Genomic DNA, 25,191 nt, shown 5'->3' with positions numbered 1-25,191 from the left:
GATGTTTGCTGAAGTAACAGCAGCTCATAGAGGCACTCATGTAGTGCAGGGACCAATTTTCTGTGGTTTTGGGGGTTTTTAATGGTATCTCATTCTATTGGAGGGAGAGAACAGAGGATGGAGGAGTACTTTTAAAAACAACAGACCTTCATACCCTTCTTCATGTAATATTGTGCCCACAGTGTTTTGCAGTCTAAATATTAAAGGAAGTTCTTAGTTTCTGAGAATTTGAGAACTGATAGTTTCTAATAATGAAGTAAAATTAAAAAAAAAGCCCAGTTACTCTTCACCATACAGCTACTTGTTTTTAACTTGTTCTACTGTAAAACAACAGCTTTTCTTAATCTTGACAGTGCCCCTTTATGTATGAGTATTAGGACTCAGATGATAGCGTTACTGTAGCTTGCCTTTACTGGAGTATCTTTCTGAAGCACTTTTCTCACTGCTATAAATAAATGTAAAATAACTTCTTTATTAAAACAAATTATGCTATGTGTGATGTGCTCTCCTTTTATGCACGTACTCTGGAAATTCCTGGCTGAGTTTAAACTATGATTCAGTGCTGAAAAACGAGGGTTAGATGTCTGGATGTGTGACCCCTGGGTCTCTGTGATAAAAATAGTGGTTTTCACAGCCCCTGTATTTACTTGTTTCTGTGGTGGGGGGGGAGGGTGTCATCCCCTAGGCATGGCAGCAGGGGGAACTGGTCCCAGTCTGGGCTCCCCAGTACTGGAAGGGCTTGTGTGATCCCAGCAAGCTGTTCCAGGAGTAGAGCAGCTGCCAAAACCCAGTTTCTTCAGGTTCCCAGCCCATGTCTCTGCTCTCCCACCCCAAACCTGCCCTTGCCATCCCACCCCTTCCGAACTCCGGTCCAGGGGCCACGGTCGGCTGTAGCCACATGCACGGCAGAGCAGGCGCTTTGGGTTGAGGTGGGCTTTCTCCACTCTCCGTGGCAATGTGGATGAGTCCCATGGTGGGGAACTACGTGTGGGGCCAGGTGGGCTGCGTCACCTCATCCAGAGCCCATAGCTAGCCTCAGGGCTGTGCTGGGGGGAGCAGGGCGTTCGGGGAAGGAGCAGGTGAGGTTTCCTTCCTTGGTTGTGTTGGAGCATCGCCCTGCCTTTGGGGGTGCTTCTAGGGAAAGGCGCCTTTTGGAGGTGTTGGGGGCAGGGGGCTTATGGGCTGCATTGCGCACCAAGTGGTGGTTTCCCCCTGGGTGCTGCTGTTAAAATGAGGAAAGCTGGGGGGACTGTGGTGTTTTTGGAAGTTAAAGCACAGCAGGAGCATGGCTTGGCTCCTTGTTGTCTCCCCCATGCTTGTGTGACTGGGGTTTGGGGTTGGACATCCTGGGGAGCGCCTCTCTGAGGGGGTAGGGCCGGGGGAAGGGGCTGGTTTGAGTCCCTGTGCCACAGGCCGATGGAGCGAAGTGTTCCCATGGTGCTGACATCTCTGCTTGACTTTAAGCTCCTGTAGATGGTAAGAAGGACTGCCCTCCTGCTTGTGGGTGATGCTTTTGGTTCCTCCATGGAAACTACCAGCAAGACTCCCTGCTGCTTTGGAGCACCCTCAAAGTGTGTGCTGTCACCTGGTGACTTCACTACCTTCCCTGGCTGGGGACCTGCTCCCAGGTAAGCCCTGAGGGCCAGTGGGGCTCATATCAGTCATCTCAGAGCTTTGTGGTCCTGTAGGGAGATGCCCAGTTCAGGCAACGGGGCCACGCAGAGGGGTTTTTTTAATGGGGAGAAAGCAGCAGCTCTGGGTTTGCAGGGGAATTTGGGTGCCTGATGCCAGCAGAGCTCACCCCATCGCCGCCTTTGCTGCTGCTCTGGGTCTTGCTCAGAGGTTACTGCTGCCCAAACAGCTCTGGCCCCATGGTGACTGCTAGTAGCTTGGCACAGAGATTTGGGCAGTCCAGAAGCAGGATAAAGAAGTTCAGGTGATGCCACTTAGATGTTTTTAAGGTGGTCTTCCTGCTTGAGTGTTACTGCTTGACAAGTGACTTCCCTCTCGCTTTAAAAGGACAAGCAGGGTTAAAAGAACTGTAAACGGGATAAAAATGTGTTGTCAAATGATGCTTTTGAGATGAATCAGAGGAATGTTGTTTCTTCTGTATTATTAAAGCAGTTATAGTCCTTCTCCTCCCAAAGAGGAGGAAAAAAAAAAATTCCCTTGATCACACTCTTAGTTGACACCTGAGAAGCTCACTGATGGCAAATGCTGGGTTAGACACCGTAGTTAGTTTCCATAGGCTGTGCTGGTAGCAGGGCTTGGGATTTGGGTGGTGACGGGAGAAGCAGAGATGACATGGAGATGTGCTGAGGACCTACAGCATAGCTGGGAAAGGAACAAACAATAAATTCCTTTTTTCTATTAAAAAAGCTACTAGTGACTGGATGCTCAGAGGAAAGCTGGAGAGCTATGTCTAGTCCTCGTGAGCTCCAAAACTGGGGCAGGCTGTCTCCGTAGATGAGTGTGGCAGTGTCTCTGGCTAGGTGATGCGTGCTCTGGGTTGATGGCAGAGGTGCCCCCACCTTCTGTTGCTCTGTAAGCAGGTGGTAAAACACTCTTTTGGGTTCTTGCAAGCAAGTCTTGCATGACACAGGGTTGTTATAGATACTATTTGTGCTTTATGCACAGATGGGCCTCAAGCCCAGTTTCATTGGTAGCTGTTGCCTTCAGAAGGTGGTGAGATGTTGAGCACATCTGAAGTGCTGCTGGAGGTGGAGGACACGGGTAGTAACTTGCCTTTTGCATGTCTCTAAGGATTTGCGCTGGTGGGTGCAGAAGTGGAGACTGTGATGTCCACACCACCTCCTTGGGAAGGGCTGGGCTTGCTCACCCTAACTGGGGGCTGCGTCGCCACCCCAACGCCTGTGCTGGAGAGCCTTTGGGCAAGGATGCTGTTATCCCACTGGGTCCAATAGACCTCTTGTCTCTTTCTGTCAGGCCTTCTCCCTCCAAGAGAAGCACTGCGGCCATGAAAGCATGAAGGCTGCTGGTGATGGCGGGCCATGCGGGACATGAACATCTGCAGCCAGCAGATACTGCTGAGGGGCAGCTAGAAGCAGCAATCCAGCCTTAATTAAAAAAAAAAAAACAGAGCAGGCAAATTCTCCTTGTGAGCAGCTGCTATGAGAAACAGATGCAGCAACTTGTTCATTAACTCGATTAAATATATATTTGAAGAGATATGCTATTCCAGGGCTGCTGCAGAGGTCGTGGTCTTACAAATACAGACAGCTAACGGAGGAGTGGATCAGTTAGGGCTGAAGATGTATGGACGATGGGTATTGCTGCTGGGTGGGGAGCACAGCGGGACAACACAGGCTTGTGGCTTGCCCAGGTCGAGGCTGAATTTCTGTGCATCTTGCAGCTATCCTTTCCAGAGTGCTCTGCTCATTACCAGCAAATTGTTTCCTGTTTGTGGTGTGGGCTTTTGGGTTTGGTTTGGTTTAGTTTTGTTTTTTCCCTGAAAAAAGTACTGTCAGTTCCTTTAGCTAATAAGTAACATCATGGTGCAGCTGGAAAGACAGCTTTGGAAAATTCAATAGCGAAGTAGCCTTTGACTGTGTTGCTAATTGTAAAGCCATGCTGATCAAGTCCACAACCAAGCAGATTTGATGCTAAATGGTGAGCTAATTTTATCTCAGCTGGCAATATTCCTATTTGGGTTCAAACCATAAGAGAAGGCTGAAAGAAAACCTTTAGTTGAGCTGAGCTTTGAAAGAGCAGCTCCCTTCCCAGCTAGACTTTTGCATTGGATTGAGAAGGAAAATGATCTTGGGGGTGGGATCCAGTTGATTTTGACCTTTTGCTCTCCTGCTTTTGGTACTTGCCTCTGCAAAGTGAGGGGGGCAGCTGGGGAACCTGATGCCACCAGCTGAACCTCTGTATTGTGCATTTAGCTTGGCACCAAGCACTTATTTCCCTGGCAAAGGGAGTTAAATTGCATTGCACAGCAGAAAAACGAATGGCTTTCTGAGGTGATAAAGATTAATTGCTGTCGATGAAGATAGGCAAGGAGCTGCTATATGGGATGGCAGGTGTTGCACGGAGCTTTGCTGCCCTGTCCTTACTGTGGGCTGGCATCAATGGGAGAGACATGGTATTGACCTTGGCGCTTCCCTGGGGCGGGCACAGTGCCACCCATCTCCATCCTACCATGGGCTGCCTGAGTTTGGATGTGCCCAAGCAGCCAGGCACTGCTGGGAGCGGGAAGAATACTTGGATCAGAGGGATGCGGTGGTCCTGGGATGAAGGCAGCGTGGTGGCTTGGCCAGGGTTTGCCCACTGGCTAAGGGAGCTGTTGCAGAGCTGTTCTTAACGCTGCAGGGCACGGCAGGGAGCTCCCACGCTGCCTACCACCCAAAATCAAGCCTTGCTCACTGGCGTGGGGCAAAACTGGGAGCAGATGGGATTATTGCTGCCTTATGAGAAAAATGTACTGTTGAAGCAGGTGCAAGGGCCGCAGGCACAAACAAGGACAGCAGAGCTATTAATAAAGTCAGTGCCTGCCGAAGTATGCAGAACTCGGGAGAGGGACTCATTAAACCAAAGAGCAAAGTGATGCAGGACCAGGGAGCTTGGCCGAGCCCTCCATCCCTGCGGGAAGGTGCAAGGCAATGGCTCAGGAGCAATGGGGAAAGGGTATCCCTAATTTTGGGCTGGCAGGATGGGTTTAAAGACTCTGGCGTGGTTTTTGGCTGATGTGGTCTGATGGCCTTGGGCCCAATAACATCAATTTTGGGGGAAATAGGGATATTGCATATTAAACCCCCTGTACAGCCTTCACCTCCAATGAGTTCCTCTCAAGCTGGCTGCATGCCTGGGGATGGGTGTGTGGGTGCAAAGGCTGGAGTTGGAAGGTTACTGGGGTGGCACCCCAGAGCTGGTGGATGCTCAGCTGGTGGCAGTGGCTGTGAAACTCAACCCTAAGCTCTACTGAAGGAGCAGCAGTGTGTGTTTTTGCTCTGCATCCCTGGGAGGGCTTGGGAAAAGATGGGGAATGCTCTGCTGATGGCCCCTGCCTCTTGGGTGGGAGAAAACCCTTCCCTGAGGCTGTGCAGACTCCTTGCTTGTGCGCACTTAAAAACCCCTGTCCCACAGCAGAAGAGCCCTGGCTTCCCTGGGGCTGAGGCTGGTGTCTTGCCCCTGCCTGGCTGCAGAGAAACCATCTGTTACTCCTTTCCAGCAGGAAGGAACACAATTAGGGAAAGGCTTGTCGTGTTGTGCTATTTATAACTCGGAGGGCTAGCAGAGCATCTGTCTGTCCAGTTCCAAGCAGGTCTGGCTTAGCCCAGGGGTGTGCTGGGACCTCTGCACTGGAAACGGGGTGATTTCTTTGCTTTTTCTTCTTGATGGTCCCAGTTGGAGTAGGGGGGGCGGAGTTTGCACGTGGGACTTGTAACTTGTCACTTTACACTGTCATGAAATAGTTGCTCTCTGCCAGCTGAACCGATTCCTGTGTCTTTTGCAAGGATCTGGCTCCAGTCTGTGTGGCAGAGGCTGAAGCAGAGCCTCAGAGGGACCTTGGGGTCTCCCCCCCGCCCCTTTCTTCCTCTCGTTCATCTCCTACAGATTTTGAGGAAAGGAGTCCCTCAGGGCCGATGGAGTTGCAAGTCCAGGTCCCTGTAATACAGGTGCTTCCTGGCTGAGCAAATGGGATAGGGTAGGTGGAAGAAGTCTGGGTGCTCTAGGGAAAAAAACCCCTCTCTAAACCTGTGAAATAATTGCAAAATAATGGATTACCTGAAGACTTGTGAGAAATAGTTAGGCCATCAACACTTATTTTTTCTGGTTGTCTTGTAAGTAGCTTTGTTGGCAAAATAGAATAAGAAATTAAACACCTGGAGCTCATGGCTGTTTGTAGCTGCTGGCAAGTGGCAGTGGCTTTTGGGAGAGGTGGAGGTAGCAGGATGGTGTATGGGCTCCAGCATGCCCTTGGGAGGTTGCTTCACCTCAAGGGTGAAGTCCCACCAGAGGCTGATGGCTCTTGGTTGTGCCCCTTGACCCAGGCAGAGCTGCTGTTTTCTGGCCAAAGCTCAGACCTCCACCCTGCCCTGGGTGTGCTGGGGCAATGGGGAGCAGAAGACCTCCCCAGCTGGGTCTTAGCTTGTGCTGGGCACCTGAGGCTGCTCTTGGCTTGTAAATAAAATAAAGGGCTAAAAATAAAAATGCACAAATCTTTCTATAGCATCCAGGAAGACAAGCTGGATGGGCTGAAGGCCAAGTGGTTTTATTGAAGGTAGTTGTGAGGCATGAGAGCTGAAGGCGAGGGCTTCCCTTGAGCTGCCTGTTGTTTGAGAAATGACCTTTGGAGTGGCACCTGAAAATGACAGCAATCCAGCAATGTGTGCTAAATGGGCTACGGAAGCAAATTCAGTGACGTTTGGTTCTTGCGTTGCAAACTTTCCAGCGGGTTTTTGGTGGCAGTTACTGTTGTTGGAGGCTGAGCTGTAGGAATGCTGTGCAATGACATGGTAATGCCTTCAGCTCTGGTCTGAGCTGCTGGGTGCTTAATGTGCTCTGCTCTTACCTGGGAAGTAATTACTTCATCTAACGGGCATTATTGCTCCTGGAGGCTGCAACCAAGAGCTATCTCTTTTAATAAGTCATTAATACTCCATTAATTCCACCAAGAGTCAGAAAAGATGACACTTGGAAACAAGTTGATGAGATATTAGCATATTCACAAATGAAAAAAAAAAAAAAAGCACAATTAGAGAGGCCAGAGGGATTCTGGAAATGATGATGAAAGCAGCCTGCCACCTCTCCAGTGAGGGCAAGGCAGGAGACCTAGAGAGGGATCACGTCATCGGCAGTGCTGCTGCCAGACTCTGCTGCTGCCTGAAAGGCTGGGGGAATGGGATGTTCTGCACAGAGCTATGTGAGCTATTTTTTCTATATAAATAAAATTTCTGAGATTAAATTGAGCCAAAGGGGGGGGGTGGAAAGTCTTTGGAAAAAATGGGGGGTTGTGATTTTTTTGTAAATAAAACAGGCTTGTGGCAGAGAGTTTTCCTCATCTTTTTTTAAAAAAGAGAAGGAGAAAAAGGAAGTCTTTATGGTGTGTCCCCCCTAGGATTTTTTCCCTTCTTCCCTGCCATAGTAGTGTGGGAAGACAGAAATTCCTGGGTAAGCTGGAGGGTCTGAGTTAGGAAGATGAGAGGGGTGTTTGCAGCCATCACTTTGAACACAGGCATCCTCCCTTTGAGGGCATCACCCCCCATACTGAAGTGCTTTTTCCATTTGGCAAGTGCATCTGTTAATTTTTAGGCTGTCTTGTGCCTTGGCCCTTGCTGGCACACAGTGCTGTAGACATAAACACATCATCCACGTCGCAGCGTGGATGCATTATGAATAAATGAAACATAAAGTCTGGTGTAGCTGTGGTGTGGTCACCCAGGAAAGCCGTTTGGTGCAGTCTCAGCACCTGCTCCCTCTGCCCCATATTGGAGCTGCATGCACAGCAGGCCTGATCTGGTACCCCTGAAGCCTCCAAATCCAGCAGGCAGCTGATTTTTGCCTATGTGTTTCTGGGCAGGCAGGCTGTGATGGGGCTGTCGGAGCTGAGTGGAGTGGCCAGCATGCTTTGCAGAGGCGTGGGGTGAGCTGAAATAACTCCCAGCTCTTTATTCTGTGCAAAGTGACCCATTTAACATCCCTACGGCAGTGCAGAGGGGTGGCTGCAGGGGAGAGGGCACCCCAACGAGGGTCTCCACTTCGGTGGGGGGTCTGCCTTCCCTTCCACGGGCCTGAGACTCAGGTGATGGGCTGGGGGGCTTGAGCTGTGTCAGGAGGTGGGATGTCCATCCTTTCTTCTTTTACCTTACCTGTTAGGTGAGTGCTGTGGGGCAGAGGCTTTGCCTGGCTGCTTATATCACGCTGAGGAGGAAAGAAAAGGCACTGGGGATGGTTTCTGGTCCTAGACTCTTGCAGAAAACAAGGAATTTCTTTTTACCCAGGAATATCCCCCAAAATACATACAGCCTCTTCCTTGTGCTGTAGACAAGAGACATTTGTTCATTTTAAGCATCCAAGTGTAGGGTTGAGCCGGAAAGCAGACCCCATATGCCAGCCTTGTGGCCCGACACGTCAGCAGTGCTGGGGACAAGATGGCATCTCTGGTTTTCACCACTGATGCAGAGATGAAGTGTGAATTTGCATGTGAAATTAGCCCACGCTGATGAGGTCTGGTTTAGTTTCTTGGCCAAGCCTTCCTCCTAGAAACTCACAGTGTCCTACAGAAGATGACACCCGTTTTCTGTTTTTCTTCGTAAAAAAGGAATTTACTTCCCTGGGGATTATATTTAAGTGAAGGTGATGGCTTTTGCTCTCCCTTTATTCTCTCAGTTATTTTAGTAGCAGCATTTGAGCAAAGTGAGTGATTTTCTTAAATAGCTTGGGGTGGTGTGTTTTTTTTTAATTGCCTGATCTTTGCTGTTGCTGGACAATATTGAGCTGTAGCTCAGGAAGGGTTTTAAAGCTGAGCAAAGCAGATGCACTGCCTGCTGGGCAACTTCTTGCTGACAGGGGTGAGGGGGAGACTTTTCTGCATGGCTTTGGGAAGGGTGAGTGCAGCACCACGCCATCCAATTTATTTTAAGAGAGGAAGGGTGGGGGTGTTTTTACTTAGTTTGTTGTTCCTCTTAGCTAAGGTGGCCTAATTTGCTGCTTCTTAGCTGCCAAAAAGGTGAAAGGGAGTTTTGCTTGTCCTGAGCATCCTCGGATCCTGAGTAGCCAACAGTGTTTCCTGCCTCAGCATTGCATGCCCCTCTCTTCCCCTGCCTCCCTAAATGCATCCTGTCTCTCTGGAGCCTGGTGGGAATAGCTAGCAGTTGGCAGGATGCTGTCTCAGGGAAGAGAGTGAGCAGGATACAGAGCAGTCCTACCATCAGTCTCACCTCATATGTGCTCCCAACCCTGAGTTTCCTGGGCTGGCTGTGGTTTGAAAGGGCAGCAACCATTTGCTGCTTTATTTTCCATTTTTACCCTGTTTGAGCTAAAAGAGGGTGAGGAACAGCTCGGTATCCACACCTTAGCAGGCAGGCTTAGTGCCAGCAAATCCCGTGCTGAAGTCTCACTGTTGAGCTGGGCTTCAGCCACCTGACCAATGCTAATATGAAAAAGGAGGTGAAAGGATGGGCCACTGAAGAGGCTAAAAAAAAGCTGGGAAGGAAAAGGAAGATGCCTAATGATTGCATTTCTTTTTGGAAAGTGGAGCTGGAGGAGATACTCTCATTTCTCCTGACCTTTTTAGGTGGCTGTTATGGTGCCGGCCGCATTTATTACACTCGCTTGATGAAAATCAGGAGATGATGCATCTGTTGCGGGAAGCAATCATGCAAACGCCCCGAGCTTTGATGTTCCCCAGGACGCTTTGTTTAGCAGCCGGGACGAACAGCAGAGCCTGTTTCCCAGCCTGCGCCACTGACGCCAATTAACCCGAAGCAAACCAACGCCTGCGTTTCGGGTGAGATGGCAGCTCTCCTGCCTCATCTGTTTGCGTCCCGTAGGGAATGGCAGCTGCTTCTTGGTTGCCCTCCCTACACCAGCAAATGCCCTGCTGCTTCAGGGTTTCCGCTTTAGCAAAGAGGTAGCTTGGAGGATACCCTGATGAACCTCATGTCCTCCCCCAAAGCAGCTGGTAATTAAAAGCATGGACATAAAGCACTGCAAACTGGTCCATCTCTACCTGCACAGGGGTGCTGCTTTCCCCAAAACCCCTCCAGAAACTCAGTCATACCACCATCTTGCCGAGGGTCTGTGGGAATCAGCCCATCTACAACCTCTGGGGTGATGGTGACCAGCTCTGGGGACCTGCTGGAATGCCCAAACCTTTGCAGCATCATGTAGTACTGATTTATTTATCAAGGCCACATGGGCTGAGGGGTTTGCTTTTCACTGCCTGGGGATTTAGGTGGAGGCAGAAGTGGCCAAGCATCCCCAAACCAGCCTTCCTGTCAGCCACCCCCCAGCTTCAGGTGCTAGTAGCTGAACACATAAACTGTGGATTAAAAAATGCTTCACTGTATCTTAGCAGCCAAATTTTTCAAGGATTAAAAATAAAGCTGCAGAGCAAGCAGCCACGCGTGTGAAATGGGGCACCTCTCAACCCAGCAACATGGGTTGTCAATGCACCTTCCCACAGGCTGTGTTTGGGGGAAAAAACACTATTAAATGGAAAAAAAAAAAAATTAAGTGACCTGCTTCTGCACAGAAGCACCTGCACAAAAAGGAAGGGAGCAATGATGGAGCAGCCCCATAACTGCTCGTGGTCCATGGTGAGGCAAGGTGAAGTATTTCATAGCAGGATGATGCAAGGAGGTAATTTCAGAGAAAGGAGCATACGAAAGCATGGGAGACCCCTGCACATTGCTGTCTCTGGCTCAGCAGCCCCCGTGTTCCCCCACCCACCCCGAGCCGTGGGGCAGCAGCATTTCAAAGGATCCCATGGTGCTGGCTGAACTTCAATCCTCTCCCTTTACCTCCCCCCATCCCTTCCCCCTGGAGAATTTAGGTTCCCTTGCCTGGAAAACCAAGTAGCCATCGTGCCCCTGGACTCAGAGTTTCCTACGCAAAGGCCAAAATTCATGTTTATTGTGGGCGCTGTGTGCCCACCCTCCGCTTGCCTGTCGTCCACCGGACCCGCCGTAATCCTGCCTGCAGCAGTGGCTTGGCGCCCAGGCATCTCCTCAACAGCGGATGCTCTGCTGCAGAAGCACTTATAAATTAAGGATTTTTTTTTTTTTTTTTCTCCTCATCCGTGCTAGGAGTCGTCATAGAGAGGGTTGTTGTAGTTGCCCCAGGAGCCATACTCGTGGTCATCCAAAAGCCTGCCATAGGAGGAATGCCTGCCAGGGGAAAGCAAACCCAGTGTTACCAGTTGCTTTGGTGCTTTATTTGTTATTTTACCATGGGGCAAAAAAAAATGCATGCAAGTCCTCACTGGGTCAAGCTTTAGGATATTTTAGCAGGAAGCACCAGGACAGAAAATAAGCCCAGGCAGGCTTTTGCCCCCATTGAACCAGACTGGGACATGCCATGGAATTAAAACAAGACCTCGTCTCAGTTGTCAGCAAAGCCTCATTACAGATGCTCAGCGCTGGGCTGTGCTGCTGTTTATTGTCTAAGTCACAGCAAGACCCGTGGCAGCAGCTTACCCTAGGGATAATTACTGGTTATGACTATGCTGAACAGTATCTCTGGCATTTGAGTGAGGCTGTTGTAAAAAAAGAGGAAGCAAAACTCTCAGTATAGATGTGGTAGAAAACGCAGCCATGCTGGGACTAGAGGCTGCCCATCACCCCACCAGGCTTGGGGACACCATCTCCCCAAGGCTTTTCCCCTGAGCATAACCCTTGTGGTAGTGAAAGATGCTGTCAGCCTCAGCAAAAGCACCCCGAAAGCAGCCTTACCTGATCTTGAGGTACGCCGCTGCCCCAAAAACCAGCACCACCACCACGATGACCGTCACGGTTATGGCCACGATGCTCCCTGCAGAGGGTCCATCAGAAAGGGCAGCGCTCAGTGCCCCCTAAGTCCCAGCCCCATAGCACCCACCCCACACCTGATACACCCGTGCTAGCCATCTCTGGTGGGAGGGGGCATGCCCTCACCACTTCCCAAAGCTCCTGTGGAGGATGCTGGGCACCCCTGTATTTTTGCAGTGACCCCCTTCCCATAAAGGCAGGGCAGGTGGATTTGGGAGAAAACACAGCTGGGCTTTGCTTGAGGACTATGGACTTGCTCCTTGTTGCTTCTCCCAGCACCAGGCAGCATTTAGTGCTGAGCCAAGGCTATAAAATGCTCCAGATCCCTCCGTTTTCTGGCCTTATGAAGCACATTTAAGCTATCTGAGCTTACAGAAGAAGGCAGGTGAAAGCTAGTGTCAGATTAGTGAGGTCTCTAGGAGGGAGAAAGAAAACCTATGTCTTCCTAACTCAGGCTGCACCCACTATCCAGGCACTTGTTTCCTCTCATCCTTAAGTTTTTCAAGTCAAATTTGCAACTAAGGATTTTATTCACAGCTCTGGGCAACTGAGGTTTGGTATCTACGACTCCTTGTCTCCACTGTTGGGACAGATGACATAGGCTTCTTCAGGAAAGCTCAGCTTTTGCTGAATGGGGCTCTTGGAAAGTTGACCACCTCTTCCCTCCCAATTCAGGGGGTCTGCCCCTCTTATCTAAGCACCTTGAGGTTGACATTATATTTATATATGCATATGGAGAGCGGTGGGGCTCACCTGCGCTCAAGGCGCGTGGGACCTCTTCCATGGTGACTCCGGTGGAGGGGGTGGTTTTGCCGGTGGCCGTGGCCTCAGCTGCGGTGGGGCTTGTCACAGTCACTGGGGGGGACGTTGGCTGCATGGCCAGGCTTGATGCCATGACCAGCGTCCCTAGGGAAGGGATGTCCTTGGTCAGCGCCGGTGGCTGGGTGGTGCCGGGGCTCATGAGGACAGGTGTTGGGGACAAGACTATCCCAGGGGAAGAGTACAGGTCACTGGTGGGGAGGGAGGAGGAGGAGGATGATGTAGGTATACCCGTGGGGCTGGGAGCTGCCCCCAGATCCATCGTGCCTCTTGCCAAGCTGGCAGTATTTGCTGTCCGAAGACCTGGGGTTGTCTCCAAGGTTGGTGACACCAAGCTGGGCTTGGAGGCTATGAATGGCCTGTCTGCTATGGTGGTGGCTGCGGTGATGGAGCTCACAGTGACAGAGGCAGGAGCAGGGGACAGTGCTGCCACAGGGGTGGCATTGTGGCCATCCCCCTCAGCTGGCCTGGAGGATGCCCCGTCTTCAGCAGGTCCTGTGGACACAGGCAGTGAGGACTGGCCAGGATCTGGTGTGGGGACAGCAGCATCCCTGGAACCTGGTGCTGCTGGGATCCCCTCTGAGGGGAAGGAAGGGCTGGTGGGGGCAAAGAGCACAGCTCTGGAGTCATCGCCCAGTCCTAGGAGTGAGACAAAAAGGTATTGATAATGCGAAACCCTTGGGGCAACCTGGGGTTTGGGTGATGACTAAAGGATTTGGGAATGAAGATAGAAATAAGTTTATATAAAATTTATAGAAATAAATTTAAATGCTGAGAGCCATCTAAAATAAAGAGACGGGAAATATCCCTGCACAGCTAGAGGTGATGTTTAAACCAGACCAGTTGTCCTGGCATGGGTCAGCACCATTTTTTCCCCCAGAGTTGGGATCCTCCCCACCCCCAAACACCCCCTCCATCTTCCCAGCATCTCCTCCCAGCAGCCAGCAAAGCAGCAGGGGAGCAAGCTCCTTCTCAGCAGCAACCACCACACAGCTGGGAATGATAACACAAGACATCTCTTTTTCCTCTCCCCCCATTTCCTTGTGCATTCATTCGTTTTCATTTCTTAGCATGAAGATGAGTCATTTTTTCCTCTATCCCCACCAGCAGACTGCTGGGGCTTCCCCCCCCTCTTTCTACTCTCCAGGGCTAAACTCAGCACTGGGCCAGCGCTAGCAGCTAACTCCCTCAGCATGGTCAGGCTGAGGGAAGACCATGCCAACACTAAGTGACACCAGGAGGGATTTTTATTCCCATGCATTCATTTATTTATACCCCCAGATCATCCCAAGCCCAGCACTGGGAAGAGCAAGAACTTGCTCTGGTGCAAACAAGCCTCAATGAACTAATTATTATATGAGTGTGGAGGACAAAAACACTCAGCAAAGTGCTGAATTAGTTGGACTCCTGAAGCCAAACTCCCACCTCAACTCCAGAGACAGGGGTTTGGTTCTTATCTAAATGAGAAACAACAGCAGTGAGAGCACAGACAACTATTATGGTAGCTCTCTGTGAGCAGGAGCTTGCAGATTATACATAGCTGGGCATCACTGGTGGGAACACAAGGGTCTCCTCCCCATCACCAAGCCACCCTTCAAGGAGATGTTGCCAACCACCACAGCCAAATTTGCTGTCGCCCCAAAGTCAGTCTGAAATGCCACCCATGCAGGTGACACCCAAGGTTGCAAGAAAGGACCCAGCCTACACCAGAGATGTTTTAGATGGAACAGAGCTGTTGCTGGCCCACCATGCAATTCTTATCACACATAAAGCTGCACCAAGAAATAACAGCATGGGAAGGACTCAAATTTGGGAGCAGGGGTTGTGCAACATAGGGTTCCTCCAGCAAAGCCCCTCACTGCTGAGCACCCAGGAGAACCACAGGCTCCCAGGGCACAGATAGCACCTTGTGCTGAAGGAGAGATAGAAACACTTAGCACCTGTGTGTAGAAAAGGCAGGATGTAGCACTGGTGAGCAGGGACTCACTAAACCATGTTTAGGGTGTTTTTAGCCATCAGCACAAACAGAAGACTGCAGGTGTCTAATATGGTTTCACTCAACCTGTACACCTGCAGTGGAGGACAACAGCAGAAGGGACATCTCAGCTAAGGACCTCTGGCTCACTGCATTGAGTGCTGGGTACATAGCACATGTTTCATGAAGGCATTTTCTGTCTAGAAACTGCAAACATGCTTGGCCAGGGATTTAAAGCCAGCTCTGGGGTATGACTTCTAGATCCCAAGGTATTTAGGAGCACAAGTCCCTAGCATGCTTGATCCAAAGGCTTTTTTTTCCTGGCACTGCAGATACACCTGTGATGGACCCCACTTCCCAAGCAGGAGGGTCTGGGAGGTGGGACTGAGGCCATGGGTGCTCTTCTCCCAGCAACAGGCACTTGGAGATGTCTCTGAACCTTCACCCTCCTCAGGCTCTCCATCTGCTGAGGTACAAGGCTGACAGACCTTAGGATAAGGGAGGGGAAATAGATGACAAACTGGAGTCTGGTTACCAAGTGAGTCCACCTGGCTCAGCATGCATGGTTTCTGTACCCAGCCCAACCACAGCAGCAGGAAAGATGTCCCACAGACATCTTTCCAAAGCATACTGGGCTCCTGCAAGGCTTCTGCTGTCAACAGGGCACTCTGATGTCTCCTCATCCCAAGACCTCTACATCTCAGGCTTCCTGGTTAATACCTGGGAGTTAATGGCATATGAACTTGAGCTGCATTACTGTGATAATCCTGAGCTTAAAAGCCACTAGTTCAGATAAATGCACTGGTTTTCACAGCTTGACTTTACCCACAGTATTTTACCAGGACAAAGCCTGCCCAAAGTGGTGGCTCCATCCAACAGACCTGATGGGTCCCCACTCATCCTGTCCCCTCTTTCTGCAGAGGCAGGTGGCTCCCTTGCTCAGTTCAGGAACTGCAACACCATAAAACTAAATACTCCCTGTGCCACTCCATCCCTTCGCATGGCTCTCCACACCAGTGTGCCACAGGCAGCAAGTGCCAGGTCTCCTACAGCACAGGCAGGTCGCTTGCCAGTGTGGTGGGACCTGCAAAGCACCTGCAGCAACATCTGCTAGGGGCCAACACCATTTGGTACATCACTTTCAGTGTCCAGAAACAAGCTGCAAGAACCTGCCTCTTCATGTTGATATTGAGGTTCTAGTGGTTGATTTGTTCCCTTTTTGCTTTTACACTGAACCCTTTCCCTTTTACACTGAACCGTTGCCCTTTCTTGACCAGGTTGAAGCATCCCCATATGGTCTTGCCAACACACTCACTTTTGGTGGCAGGTGGCAGAGTACAAAGGGGGCTGCCGAAACCACATCTCCTTTTTTAAAGGAAGGTATAAAAGCCATTTCTGGCAGGTACTGTTAGTCCACAACCTCCCACATCACAAGAACTGAAGGTGCCATCAGCGACAACTATGTGAGAACACAGCCCCCTGGTTTTCATGGCCAAGGGTGGGACATGAACTCTCTGGCTGGATTCATGAGGAGCATTGAGCAACAGGGTCTTTCTCAAGGATTTAACACCATGCAGCCATTCTGGGCCTTATGCAAGAGGAGGCATGGTCACTGCCAGAGAGCAGAGGGTCTGCTTTGGAGATGCATGTGTGGAAAGACATATCAGCAATACAAGTTGCTAGAAGGCTGAGTGAAGAATTCAAGTACTCTGGCCCAGCATGTCCTGTCGCAGCTCCACCAGCCTCCCTGCACCCACAGTTCTGACCTCAGATAATTAGATTATTTCCCCACAGACACAAGCTACACCAACATCAAGTCAGCCTCCCCCATCAGCAGTGATGCAAGGCTTCCCACTGCAAGTACTATTGCAACAGCAAACCTCTCAACCTCTGCAGTACTGCCTGAAGGTGCCCAGCTAACCTGAGATTACATTGCCAGGAGTAGCTTGCAGCTTATGCATGCCCTGAGCAGAGCACTCATCAACTGTTTTAAGAGGCACTGGAGATGGCCAAGCCAGGCCAGAAATCAGCTGCCATGTGGTAGCAGAAGATGCTGGAAGTGCCAAACCCAGACTGAGCATCCCTTGACCCTTAGTGTTCTTCAGGTCAGGGTCCACCATTTATGTGTATTGCTGTAAAATAATCCTTTTTCCAGCACACTGTGGCATTTCAGATGTTTGACTTCTCCAACAGGTAGCAGACAGCCTCTGCAGCCTGTAGCATGACGTGCTGCTGTTACATCAGGCACAGCAGGACCCTTGCAGGGCTGGTAGCCCTTTGAAAGTGTCACATCTCTGTAAGTGTAGATGCTTCCACCCTTGGACACAGGCAGCTTACCACCTCTCTGCAAAGCCACCCTGGTATCCCATGTTGCTTGCTTGCTCATTGGGTCAGCAAAGTTCTCATGATCTGCTTGAACTTCAGAGGCAAACTTATAGGGACCTCTAAAAGCTGGCAATACTGTTAGCCAGGATGAGTCAGGAAGTTTCTGATAATATCTAAGGGATATAAATGCAGAGGGTGAGCCAAAAGTGGATGCAGGAATAATCCTTGACTGCTGGCTGAGCACTCACAGCCAAGCAGGTCACAAGTCACAGGGACATTTCCCAGGACAGCAAGCATGGCCAAAGGCAGCACACTGCTCATTTAAGCCTTGGGGTTTTTTTCCCCTCCCCTCTCCTGCATGGTCATTGCCAGCCAAGCTTTGGTTTCCAGATCAATAGTGCTGCATTAATCTCTGCTAGCAAACCCTGCCTGTGCCAGCCCTCTGCTATCCTCTTGTTTCTCCAAGCCATCACCTCCATTGGGTTATCTGGGACTCAGCAACTGCCCACTTGCAGTCCAGCTCTTACCCAGAGCACATCACCCCCTCACGCTCAGGCTGTGCCCCTTTGCACTGCAGGAAAAGCCCAGCCAGGATCCCAGAGGCAATGCAGGCTTCTTCTGAACTGGGTTAGGATGAAGGGACAAAAAAAGTGGCTGAGGACCCCCTTGGCCAGTAGTTCCACATGTTCTCATGCCACTACACCCAGCTTAAGGACAGCCTGCCCTGCAAATGGGTGCTGCCTGTCCCCAGGGAGATGAGTGGCCAGGAGAGCACCCAGATTGTCTGCAAGCTCAGTCCTCTACCAACCTATCTGCAAAGAAAAAAAAAGCCAAGGTGGGGGTTTCCTTTCTTCAACACCTAGTCTGTAGGACCTGCAGCTGTGAGCAGGAACCAGGGCAGTGCACTGGAATAAGGGACAAAAATGCACTAGAAAACTTATTTTAGAACCACATGACTTCAAAAGCTAAAAAAACCTCAGACAGGGGTTGTCAGAGGGACTGAGGGATTTTAGCTATCAAAGAATGCCAAGCATAGTTCTGCCCTAAGGAATTCACCCATCTAATTCACTTAAGGCAGTTGACCACCCCACTGGAATCCAGCTCAGAGCAGACGTGGGCAGGGGACTGCCAGTTCAAGGTAACCACCTAGAAAACAGCAGTGTCACACTTCACAGCCCCACAGGAGCTTTGAAAGGTCCTTTACCTAGGTTGTCTTCTCTAGCAGTATGGGAAACAGCAAAGAAGAGAAAAATCAAAATCCCTATAACTCATGTATCTTGCTCCTAGAGAATATTAACTCTCATCACCTGCTAACCCAAGGAATAAACCATCCACTTGATAGATTATCTCCCTCTCCTCTTTTCATGCTGTTCTCCTAGCTTCTGCAAGCCACATAAAGGTGGAGGTGTCACCCTTGCAGAAGCTGAACTCTTCCTGTGCCCTCCTTAGAAAACAGCAGCCTGATCTAGGCTGGCAGTATCTCCAACAATGCCTTTCTCAGGCACTCCAGAAGCAATTGCAGCAAGCTTTTAAATTGTTCTGCCAGCTGAAACACAGCATAAAAAAAAAAACAAACAAGAGAACATCTCCAGCCTGAGTGAATGACATCAGATGGAGCAACCATGCCACAGCAAACAAACATCCACTGATAAGGCAGAGATGGAGCTTTTTAACAAGCTTCACTTCATGACTCATCATATCTGATGTAATTACCAAAAGGTCCACATGACTTAACTGACACACCACATGCCTGCTTTCAGCCTGAATTAAGTAAGGCACCCATACCCCAGCTGCAGTAGGTGATGCTCCTCTGGCAGCAAAGGCTCCAGGGATAAAAAAAGTTTTGTACCATTAATATTATTTTTTTTTCCCTCCCAGCAGCTTATCCTAACTGTACTTACACAGGGAATCTAACCACCCTTTCTAAACAGGAAATATGACAAAAGGATAAGCCACTGCAACAAAGAGATCTGCTGGGTACCCTCAGCAGAATGTACTCATGCGGCAAGCTTGAGCACCACTTTCTATATCAATTCAGCAGCTACTTCTAAGACAACCACTAATAAAAGCATAAGACCAAGATCATACCTAAGCACAAAACTATGAAGCAAAAGCCCCTAGTAAGATCCACCCTATATACCCACAACACCTATCCAAAGTAGACAAAAAAGGATGCTGATACAGCTCCATCCTCTGCTCAAGACAAGGGAATACATTAAGCTTGGGGTCAACACAGGAAACAATTAGAAACAGCATCACAACATCAACCCAAAAGAAAAAAGAGCAGATTAGAAACAACTTATACACAACACAGACCTGAGACACACCCAACACCATAGATACATACACCCACCACACAAGTGAGACAAAAAGTTGGTACCCGAAGCTGAGTTTAAATGGAGGTCCCAGCCCAATGGGCAGAGGGAGGGGGTGTCCCAGGTGGGGCTTGTCAGGGTGATTAGGGGCTATTGGCACAGTTAGGGGCTCTGACACAAAAGCTGGTGGCTGGAGCTGTGCCCTATTTACATAGTACTGCTAAGAGTATAGAAAAAACACTACAGATAATTTAATTGTAAATGATGGTACTAGTGAGAGAAAGCATGTGTGTTTGGGTTTTTTCAACTTTTTCAGAGGAGTATCTGGACCCTAAAAGCCGAGGTAAGTTGGCATGGCTCACTCTGGGTGATGCCTTTGGTAGCACACAATCTTTTTGACCTTCTGTAGATACTATATTATGCTGGTTTTCACAAAGCAATGATGATAGAGCAACCTTGACTCCTCTGGGCCTGCAGTATGTCTTGGTTTATTACTAGGAGAAGGGATGCAGAACAGTAAAACAGTTTATGTTTAAATATAGGCTGAGGACTTCCTGTTCATGACCTTGTTGGCTTGGCTTTGGTTTTTGTGGTTGGGGATTCCCATACCTTGTGCTGGTTTTCTGCAGTTCTCTTCCTCCTTGTTCGTGCTCAGGTGTAACTTTTATTGTGCTATTGTTTTTTAGCTGTAAAACTGGTAGCATCTATCTGTGGATGGCAAAAGGTCTCCTTGTGGTGGGTAAAACTAAATAAAACTGGTTTTTGCTTTGGGCTCAACTTGTTTTTCAAGATGTTCAGCACTGGGCTGCCTCACCTTCTCTGTCACCATGTAATTTGGGCTTTGGTGTTGTTCATTTCTCTGTTCTCTAGTTGGAGGGCCCCATCTGTAGTAAACAAGGGTCTGACTAAGCACTGTAATGATATGGAAAAAGGAAGAGAGAGGATGTGGTGGTTGTCTAGGGCTTTGAACTTGTGTCTCTGCTCTTCTAGGGCACTGTTGCAGGGCACCACCTTGTTATCCCCAAGAAATAAGGATGCTAGGGTGGTCTGGGAGCAACTCTGCAGGGTCTAAGCTCTGTGTCAGACCCAGCAAGTTTTCTATGCCATCACAGAGGGAGCACACAGATGGGTTGGTACTGGGAGACAGTAACTCTCGAGGATATATTTAACTGCTGTTGAGCTTCAGTGTGTAAACCAGAGCCAACATGGTGGCTCTCCAGGCCTGTAGCAAAGCTTCAGCACTGCATGTGTGTGTTTATAATGCTAGTAACAGCAGGAGCACCCCTGGGTGATGTGCTGCTTCCTTGCTGCCTGCTCATCTTCTGCTGTATCACCTTTCTTTTCAATGCCAGATTGTGCTGATGATGGTATAAAACTGGTTGTGAGGGGAGAAAGAAACCAAGTGAGAAAACCAAGGGCCAGAAACATCAACAGGTAAAAAGCCAAGCAATCCAGTAACTGCATAAAGAAGCCAAGGCCATCAGATCAAATAAACCTGCAGTTGTTCTGATTTACTGGCAAGCTGAGCTGGCTTTCTGCATGATTAGTTTTCTTCTGCTGCATGGTTGTTAAGTGGTTTAGGTCTAATTGCTCTGAAGCCTGACTCTTTCTGTAGCTGAGAGAAACAGCTATGCAATGGAAATCAGTGTGCTGTCTCCATGGGTCCCTCACCATGCAGAGGCCCCATCCTTGAGACAGAGGCTGTCCCAAACATGCAGCTGGCCAGGACACCCTGGAGATGTCCCTTGGCGGTCCTCCTTGAGGACGCAGCCCCCCAGGGGTTGTGGCTGAGCAAACACAGCAGCATCTACCTCCCTGAATATTGGGGGTTGTACCAGCACCTCTTGTAGACGCATGGCCTGCCTTTTGCAAAAGGCAAGAGCAAAATCCATGTGGCCAAACACATCAAGTTGAGGACTTTTGGCAAGCTGGCAAGGAGAGGCTCCAAGTGACGTCTTCACTGGCTGCTGGGTTATGGCCTGGCTTGGGACCAGTGGCTGCTCTTCTCCAGGCTATTGCATGGGAGGAAGGAGCTAACATGGGGGCCTGGCTCACTCGTGCACACTTCTCAGCCCCTGAGGAAAGCTGTTGCAGACAGGTTGCTCTTGGGGAACCAGACAGACAGCTTCACCATCCTGTAATCTCTGCTCTTCCCAGCTAACAATGATAATGCCAACTTTTATTTTAAAAGATGGTTGCCTGCATGCTGCATGGTCCCTATGACCAGCTCTTTCCTTGCCTGGGGAAGCCTGGAGTGGGTGTCCAAGTCCTCCTCAGGCAACCATCTGCTATAATGTCCAAATGCAGCAGCAAGGGCTGTTGGTTGCACAACAAACCCACCCTTCACAGCAGCTGCAGAATTGGGTGGCCACACCACCCTCCATTCAAAGAAAACATGATGTTGTCTGTCCCCATTCCCCCCACCCCCAATACTAAGTTTTGCTTAATTATTCAATTGATGAAGCACTTGATCCTGAAGTTGCAATGAAATTATAGCAGACAAGAAAGTGAAGAGGAGTCTTTAGAGGTTTTTCTCCTTCTGGGTGTGACAAAGCAACCTGTGGCTACCAGTCAACCCACACAGCCAGAGGTGTCTGATGAGGACGTGGGGTGGAAAGCCTCTGCATTCCTGGAGAACCCCTGGCTGGCAGGGCCCTGTGTCCTGCTTGGGGTGTGTGGGCAGGCTGTCACTTCATATGGTGGCTTTAGCTGATTGCTGGGCATAATGAGGCTGCTGGGCAGTGTGGGAACTTTTCCTCTTGGTGTGAGCTTTGCCCTCATTAAGAGCAGTAGTTTACAGCACCAGCCCTTCCTAAAATTATTTTTGCTTGATTTAAATAAAAAATACTTTAGATATTGCATGTTACATTTTTGATACATGCAAATGTGTGTCACACTGTGCTTATCTCCCTGGGATGTTAGGCTGTCGGAAGAGAAACCATTTATCAGCTTTTTGAGCTGTGAGGCTGGCAGAGGGACCTGCCTGCCCACACGGCTGGGCTCAGGCCCCCTCACCAATACATCTTCCCAGGCGGATATCTTGGATATGGCTCTCAAGCCAGCCAGGCATGTTGCAAACAGCAGCTCTGCTCAAGTGACAACACACCAGCTAAATAATTTTCCTGGCTAGCTGCTAATTACAGCTTCTAGGTGCAGCATTCAACATGCATTGGCCCCATCCCGGCCTTCTCCAGAAGGGGAAGCAATGAGGTTGAGCAGAGGCATTTTTGAGCATCCTCTGGTACTAGAGGCCAAAGCCGTTGCTTGTTCATTTGGCCTGGGAGAGGGGATAATTAACTACCCATCTCCCCTGTCCTTCAGCTCACCTATGGGGGAGAGGGGCCAAGAGTGCTCAAAACATGGTCTCCTCTGTGGCAGCTCAAAGCAGCCTGTGGTGCCAGGCTCCAAGACCCCCAGAAAACAGCTTTTCCTCCCCAGATGCTCCTTGCAGAAGCACCCAAAGCCTTTAAAGCTGAAAGCTGCCTCTTGCAGGCATTTAAAATGTCTCGGCTGGGGAGCAGGGTGAATTGCTAAAGGGGAAAGCAGGCTTGAAGCCGCAGCAACCAGGTGTTCGTATGGGGCCAGGCATCATGTCAAGAAAGCAGGTTAGAATTTACATGCAGAGTAAGAAGTAATAATAGGATAAAAACTTCCTCGTGTGAGATGCTATTATTTCATTATGTGGCCAGGCAAAGCCCAGTCTTATTTTACTCCTGCCCAGTGACGTCCTTTCTATCACTAAGTCCTGAAGAATAAACTTGAAGCATATTTAAATCATGCTTTTTGTTTTCCCATGGGTGATAAATATATATTTTAAAGTATTATTTCTATGGGGACAAAAACTTGTAGAAAACATCCAAAAGATTCAGGGTTTTGGGGGTGTTTGGGAGCAGCCTGGGAGCCACGGGACCATACTCCAGGGAAATCTTTCCTGACTCTTCTGCCAAGCCTCACTGGTGTTGGTGCCTTAGAGAGGGATGGTCGTGGGAACAGCTTTGGGTTTGGCCTGGGTGCTGGGAAAAACCCGCCTCCCAACCCTAAAGAAGCTGAGGGTTGACTCCCAGCAGAGGCTTGCTGCTTTCAAGTGGCTTGCCAAGGTGGTGGCCAAACTGGGGTCAGGCAGAAGCCCACAAAGGAAGCGAGTGGCATCCTCGGCTCCCCTGCAGAGCAAAATGTAGGTTCATCCCCAAACGCACTTGCTTGGAAAGTACAGAAACAAAAGGTTGTTGGCAAACTCCCCCTTTACAAGGAGAAGGATTTAGGCATCTCTCCCTCCTCTTGCACTAGTGGGGTCACTTAAACAGAGGAACATCTCCCACAAGCTGATATGGTCGAGGATAAGGGTTCGCTGCTCCTGCAGATGTGGCCTCCCCAGCTGCTGTTCTGGGGACATGACTGCTGGCTGTGGGCTTTTGCAGGGAGCTCGAAACCTCACCCAGCCTCATCCCCTTGCACTGCTCTGCTGTGGACCAACAGCAATTTAATAATAACAGCTTTGGCCAATGTATTTCCCCTTGTGCGTGTCCCCATTGCTTGGTTATGCAAGTGTGTTTTTCATATTTCTGAGCAAGCAGCTCTTCGTGTTGTTTATTAATAAACCAGCCTGGACGGAGGGCTAATCTGTGCATGCTGTCATTTGAAAGTGCTCGCTGTCGCACTGGCCAGGGACTGAACTGTCTCCTCTGGCTGTTGTAGTGGGGGAAAGATGTCAAATTGGGTGTTTCTATGAAATGGGGAGGTTGATATTGCTGGGGGGAGGCAGACGGAGGGAGATGCCTTTAGTCAGTTGGGAAAAGCCCGGGGTGCTGGGGGTGCAGGAGCCTCTGCTCAAGGCCGGGGCCAGCGATAAAAGCTCCTTCAAAGCAGCGACCGTGCAGGAAGGGGGATGCTGGGTTGGGGGGTGAGCTTCAGCCTGGGCAGGGCTGGGGGGTGCCTGCAAAGAGATGCTGGTGGTCCCCTGGAGTTGTTCTCCTGTGCCCCAGCTTCAGGGGGACCCAGCTGGCGACCCCTCTGCGGGGCAGGGGTGGAGGAAAAGAGGGGCCTCTCACCCGGCCCCACTGGTGTCGGGGTGTGAGTGAGACCGCTGCGGGGGGGGTTTGCGCTGCGGAGCCCAGCTCCGAGCATCCTGCCTCTGCCGGGAGGGAGCCGGGCTGTCCCCGGCAAGGGAGGGCGGGGGGCTGCCTTCCCCCCTGTCCCCATCGCATCGCTCCCAGCCCGACAGCGGGGGTTCCCCCGGTAGCCACATTACCCCGCAAAACCCCGGTTACCCCCCCCCCGCGCCCAAGCCCGGTGCGGCGGCGGGCGCTTACCTGCCGGGAGGAGGAGGAGGGCGAGGAAGAGGAGGCGGCAGCAGCAGCCCATGGTGCCGGCGGCGCTGGCAGCCGCGGCGGGAGGGACGCACCGCCCGGCCCCGCTGCCCGCCCGCCCGCCCGGCCCCGCCGCCGCCCCGGTCCGGCCCCCGCCGCCGCTCCCCCACCCCAGCGCCGGGCGCACAGCGGCACCTGCCGGTACCGGGGACCGGGACGGGGCTCCGGGATGGGGCACCGGGGCTAAGATGCAGGGTGCCAGGCGCTGGGTACCGGGCATCAACAGTGGGTATCAAGGGACTGGCCGTAGGGTACCGGGCACTGGGCGGTCCATCCTGGGCAGGGGCACTGGGTTTGGGTGGTGGTACCAGTGCCCTGCCCCGGGATGAGGCACTGGGCACCCAGCACCGGTGCTGAGCACGGCGCCAGGACACAGCCCCAGGCGTGGCACATCGTCAGCGGGTATCATGCACCGGGCGGTGGGTGCTCTTGTCCCAGTGGGGGCTCAGGGTGCCCAGTGGCACTGTCCCTCATCCCTCTCCTTCCTCAGGGCCACACTGGCTCCCGCCTGGATATAACTTCTGCTTTTAAAGCAAAAAAATGCTGTTTGCACCTTGCCAGGGCATCCCTTTTCCCTGGGGAAGGGGCCTTCTCCTGTGTGGCGGGATGGGGTGGTCCCTGCCTGCCCTCACTGCTGAGCATCGCCTGTCACATCTGGGGGGTCCAGGGCCTGTGGCAGTGGAACACCCCGGGTAGGTGCATCAAGGGGAGCCAGGCCAGAGCCATGCCTTTCCACAGTGTGAACAGCTCCCAGAATGTAGCTCCCGGTGCTCAGAGGACCCAGCCAGCAGACACCTGTGGCTCAGCAGGAGGTATGAGTGCCATTTTTTTACCTCTTTCCTTTTGGAAAACACTTTGCTGCGGGTTTCAGCATGTTTTCAGGTTGAACTCATCTTCTC

The 25,191-nt window shown here is 50.8% G+C and overlaps 1 protein-coding gene across 1 annotated transcript; it reads right to left on the bottom strand.

Moving 5' to 3' along the window:
• Positions 1-10,577: 10,577 nt before the first annotated feature.
• On the bottom strand, positions 10,578-24,328 carry PARM1 (prostate androgen-regulated mucin-like protein 1). Its single transcript, XM_074865149.1, has 4 exons — positions 24,236-24,328; positions 12,246-12,950; positions 11,418-11,496; positions 10,578-10,853 (listed from the first exon to the last, which is right to left on the bottom strand). Exons 1-4 carry the CDS (start codon positions 24,285-24,287, stop codon positions 10,769-10,771), a joined length of 921 nt encoding a protein of 306 aa, XP_074721250.1. The 5' UTR covers positions 24,288-24,328; the 3' UTR covers positions 10,578-10,768.
• Positions 24,329-25,191: the final 863 nt, after the last annotated feature.

The sequence above is a fragment of the Strix uralensis genome, chromosome 4, assembly GCF_047716275.1.
Source record: "Strix uralensis isolate ZFMK-TIS-50842 chromosome 4, bStrUra1, whole genome shotgun sequence".
Lineage (NCBI taxonomy): Eukaryota > Metazoa > Chordata > Aves > Strigiformes > Strigidae > Strix > Strix uralensis.
Note: the sequence above shows the minus strand (reverse complement) of the source record. Positions and strands in the feature narration are given on the sequence as shown.

Excerpts from the sequence above, each read along its gene's own strand:
- PARM1 (XM_074865149.1), bottom strand. The coding sequence starts at position 24,287 with ATGGGCTGCTGCTGCCGCCTCCTCTTCCTCGCCCTCCTCCTCCTCCCG. Across the intron at positions 12,951-24,235 it reads CCTCCTCCTCCTCCCGGCAG|GACTGGGCGATGACTCCAGA; the intron begins GTAAGCGCCCGC and ends TCTCACTCCTAG. Across the intron at positions 10,854-11,417 it reads GCGGCGTACCTCAAGATCAG|GCATTCCTCCTATGGCAGGC; the intron begins GTAAGGCTGCTT and ends TTCCCCTGGCAG.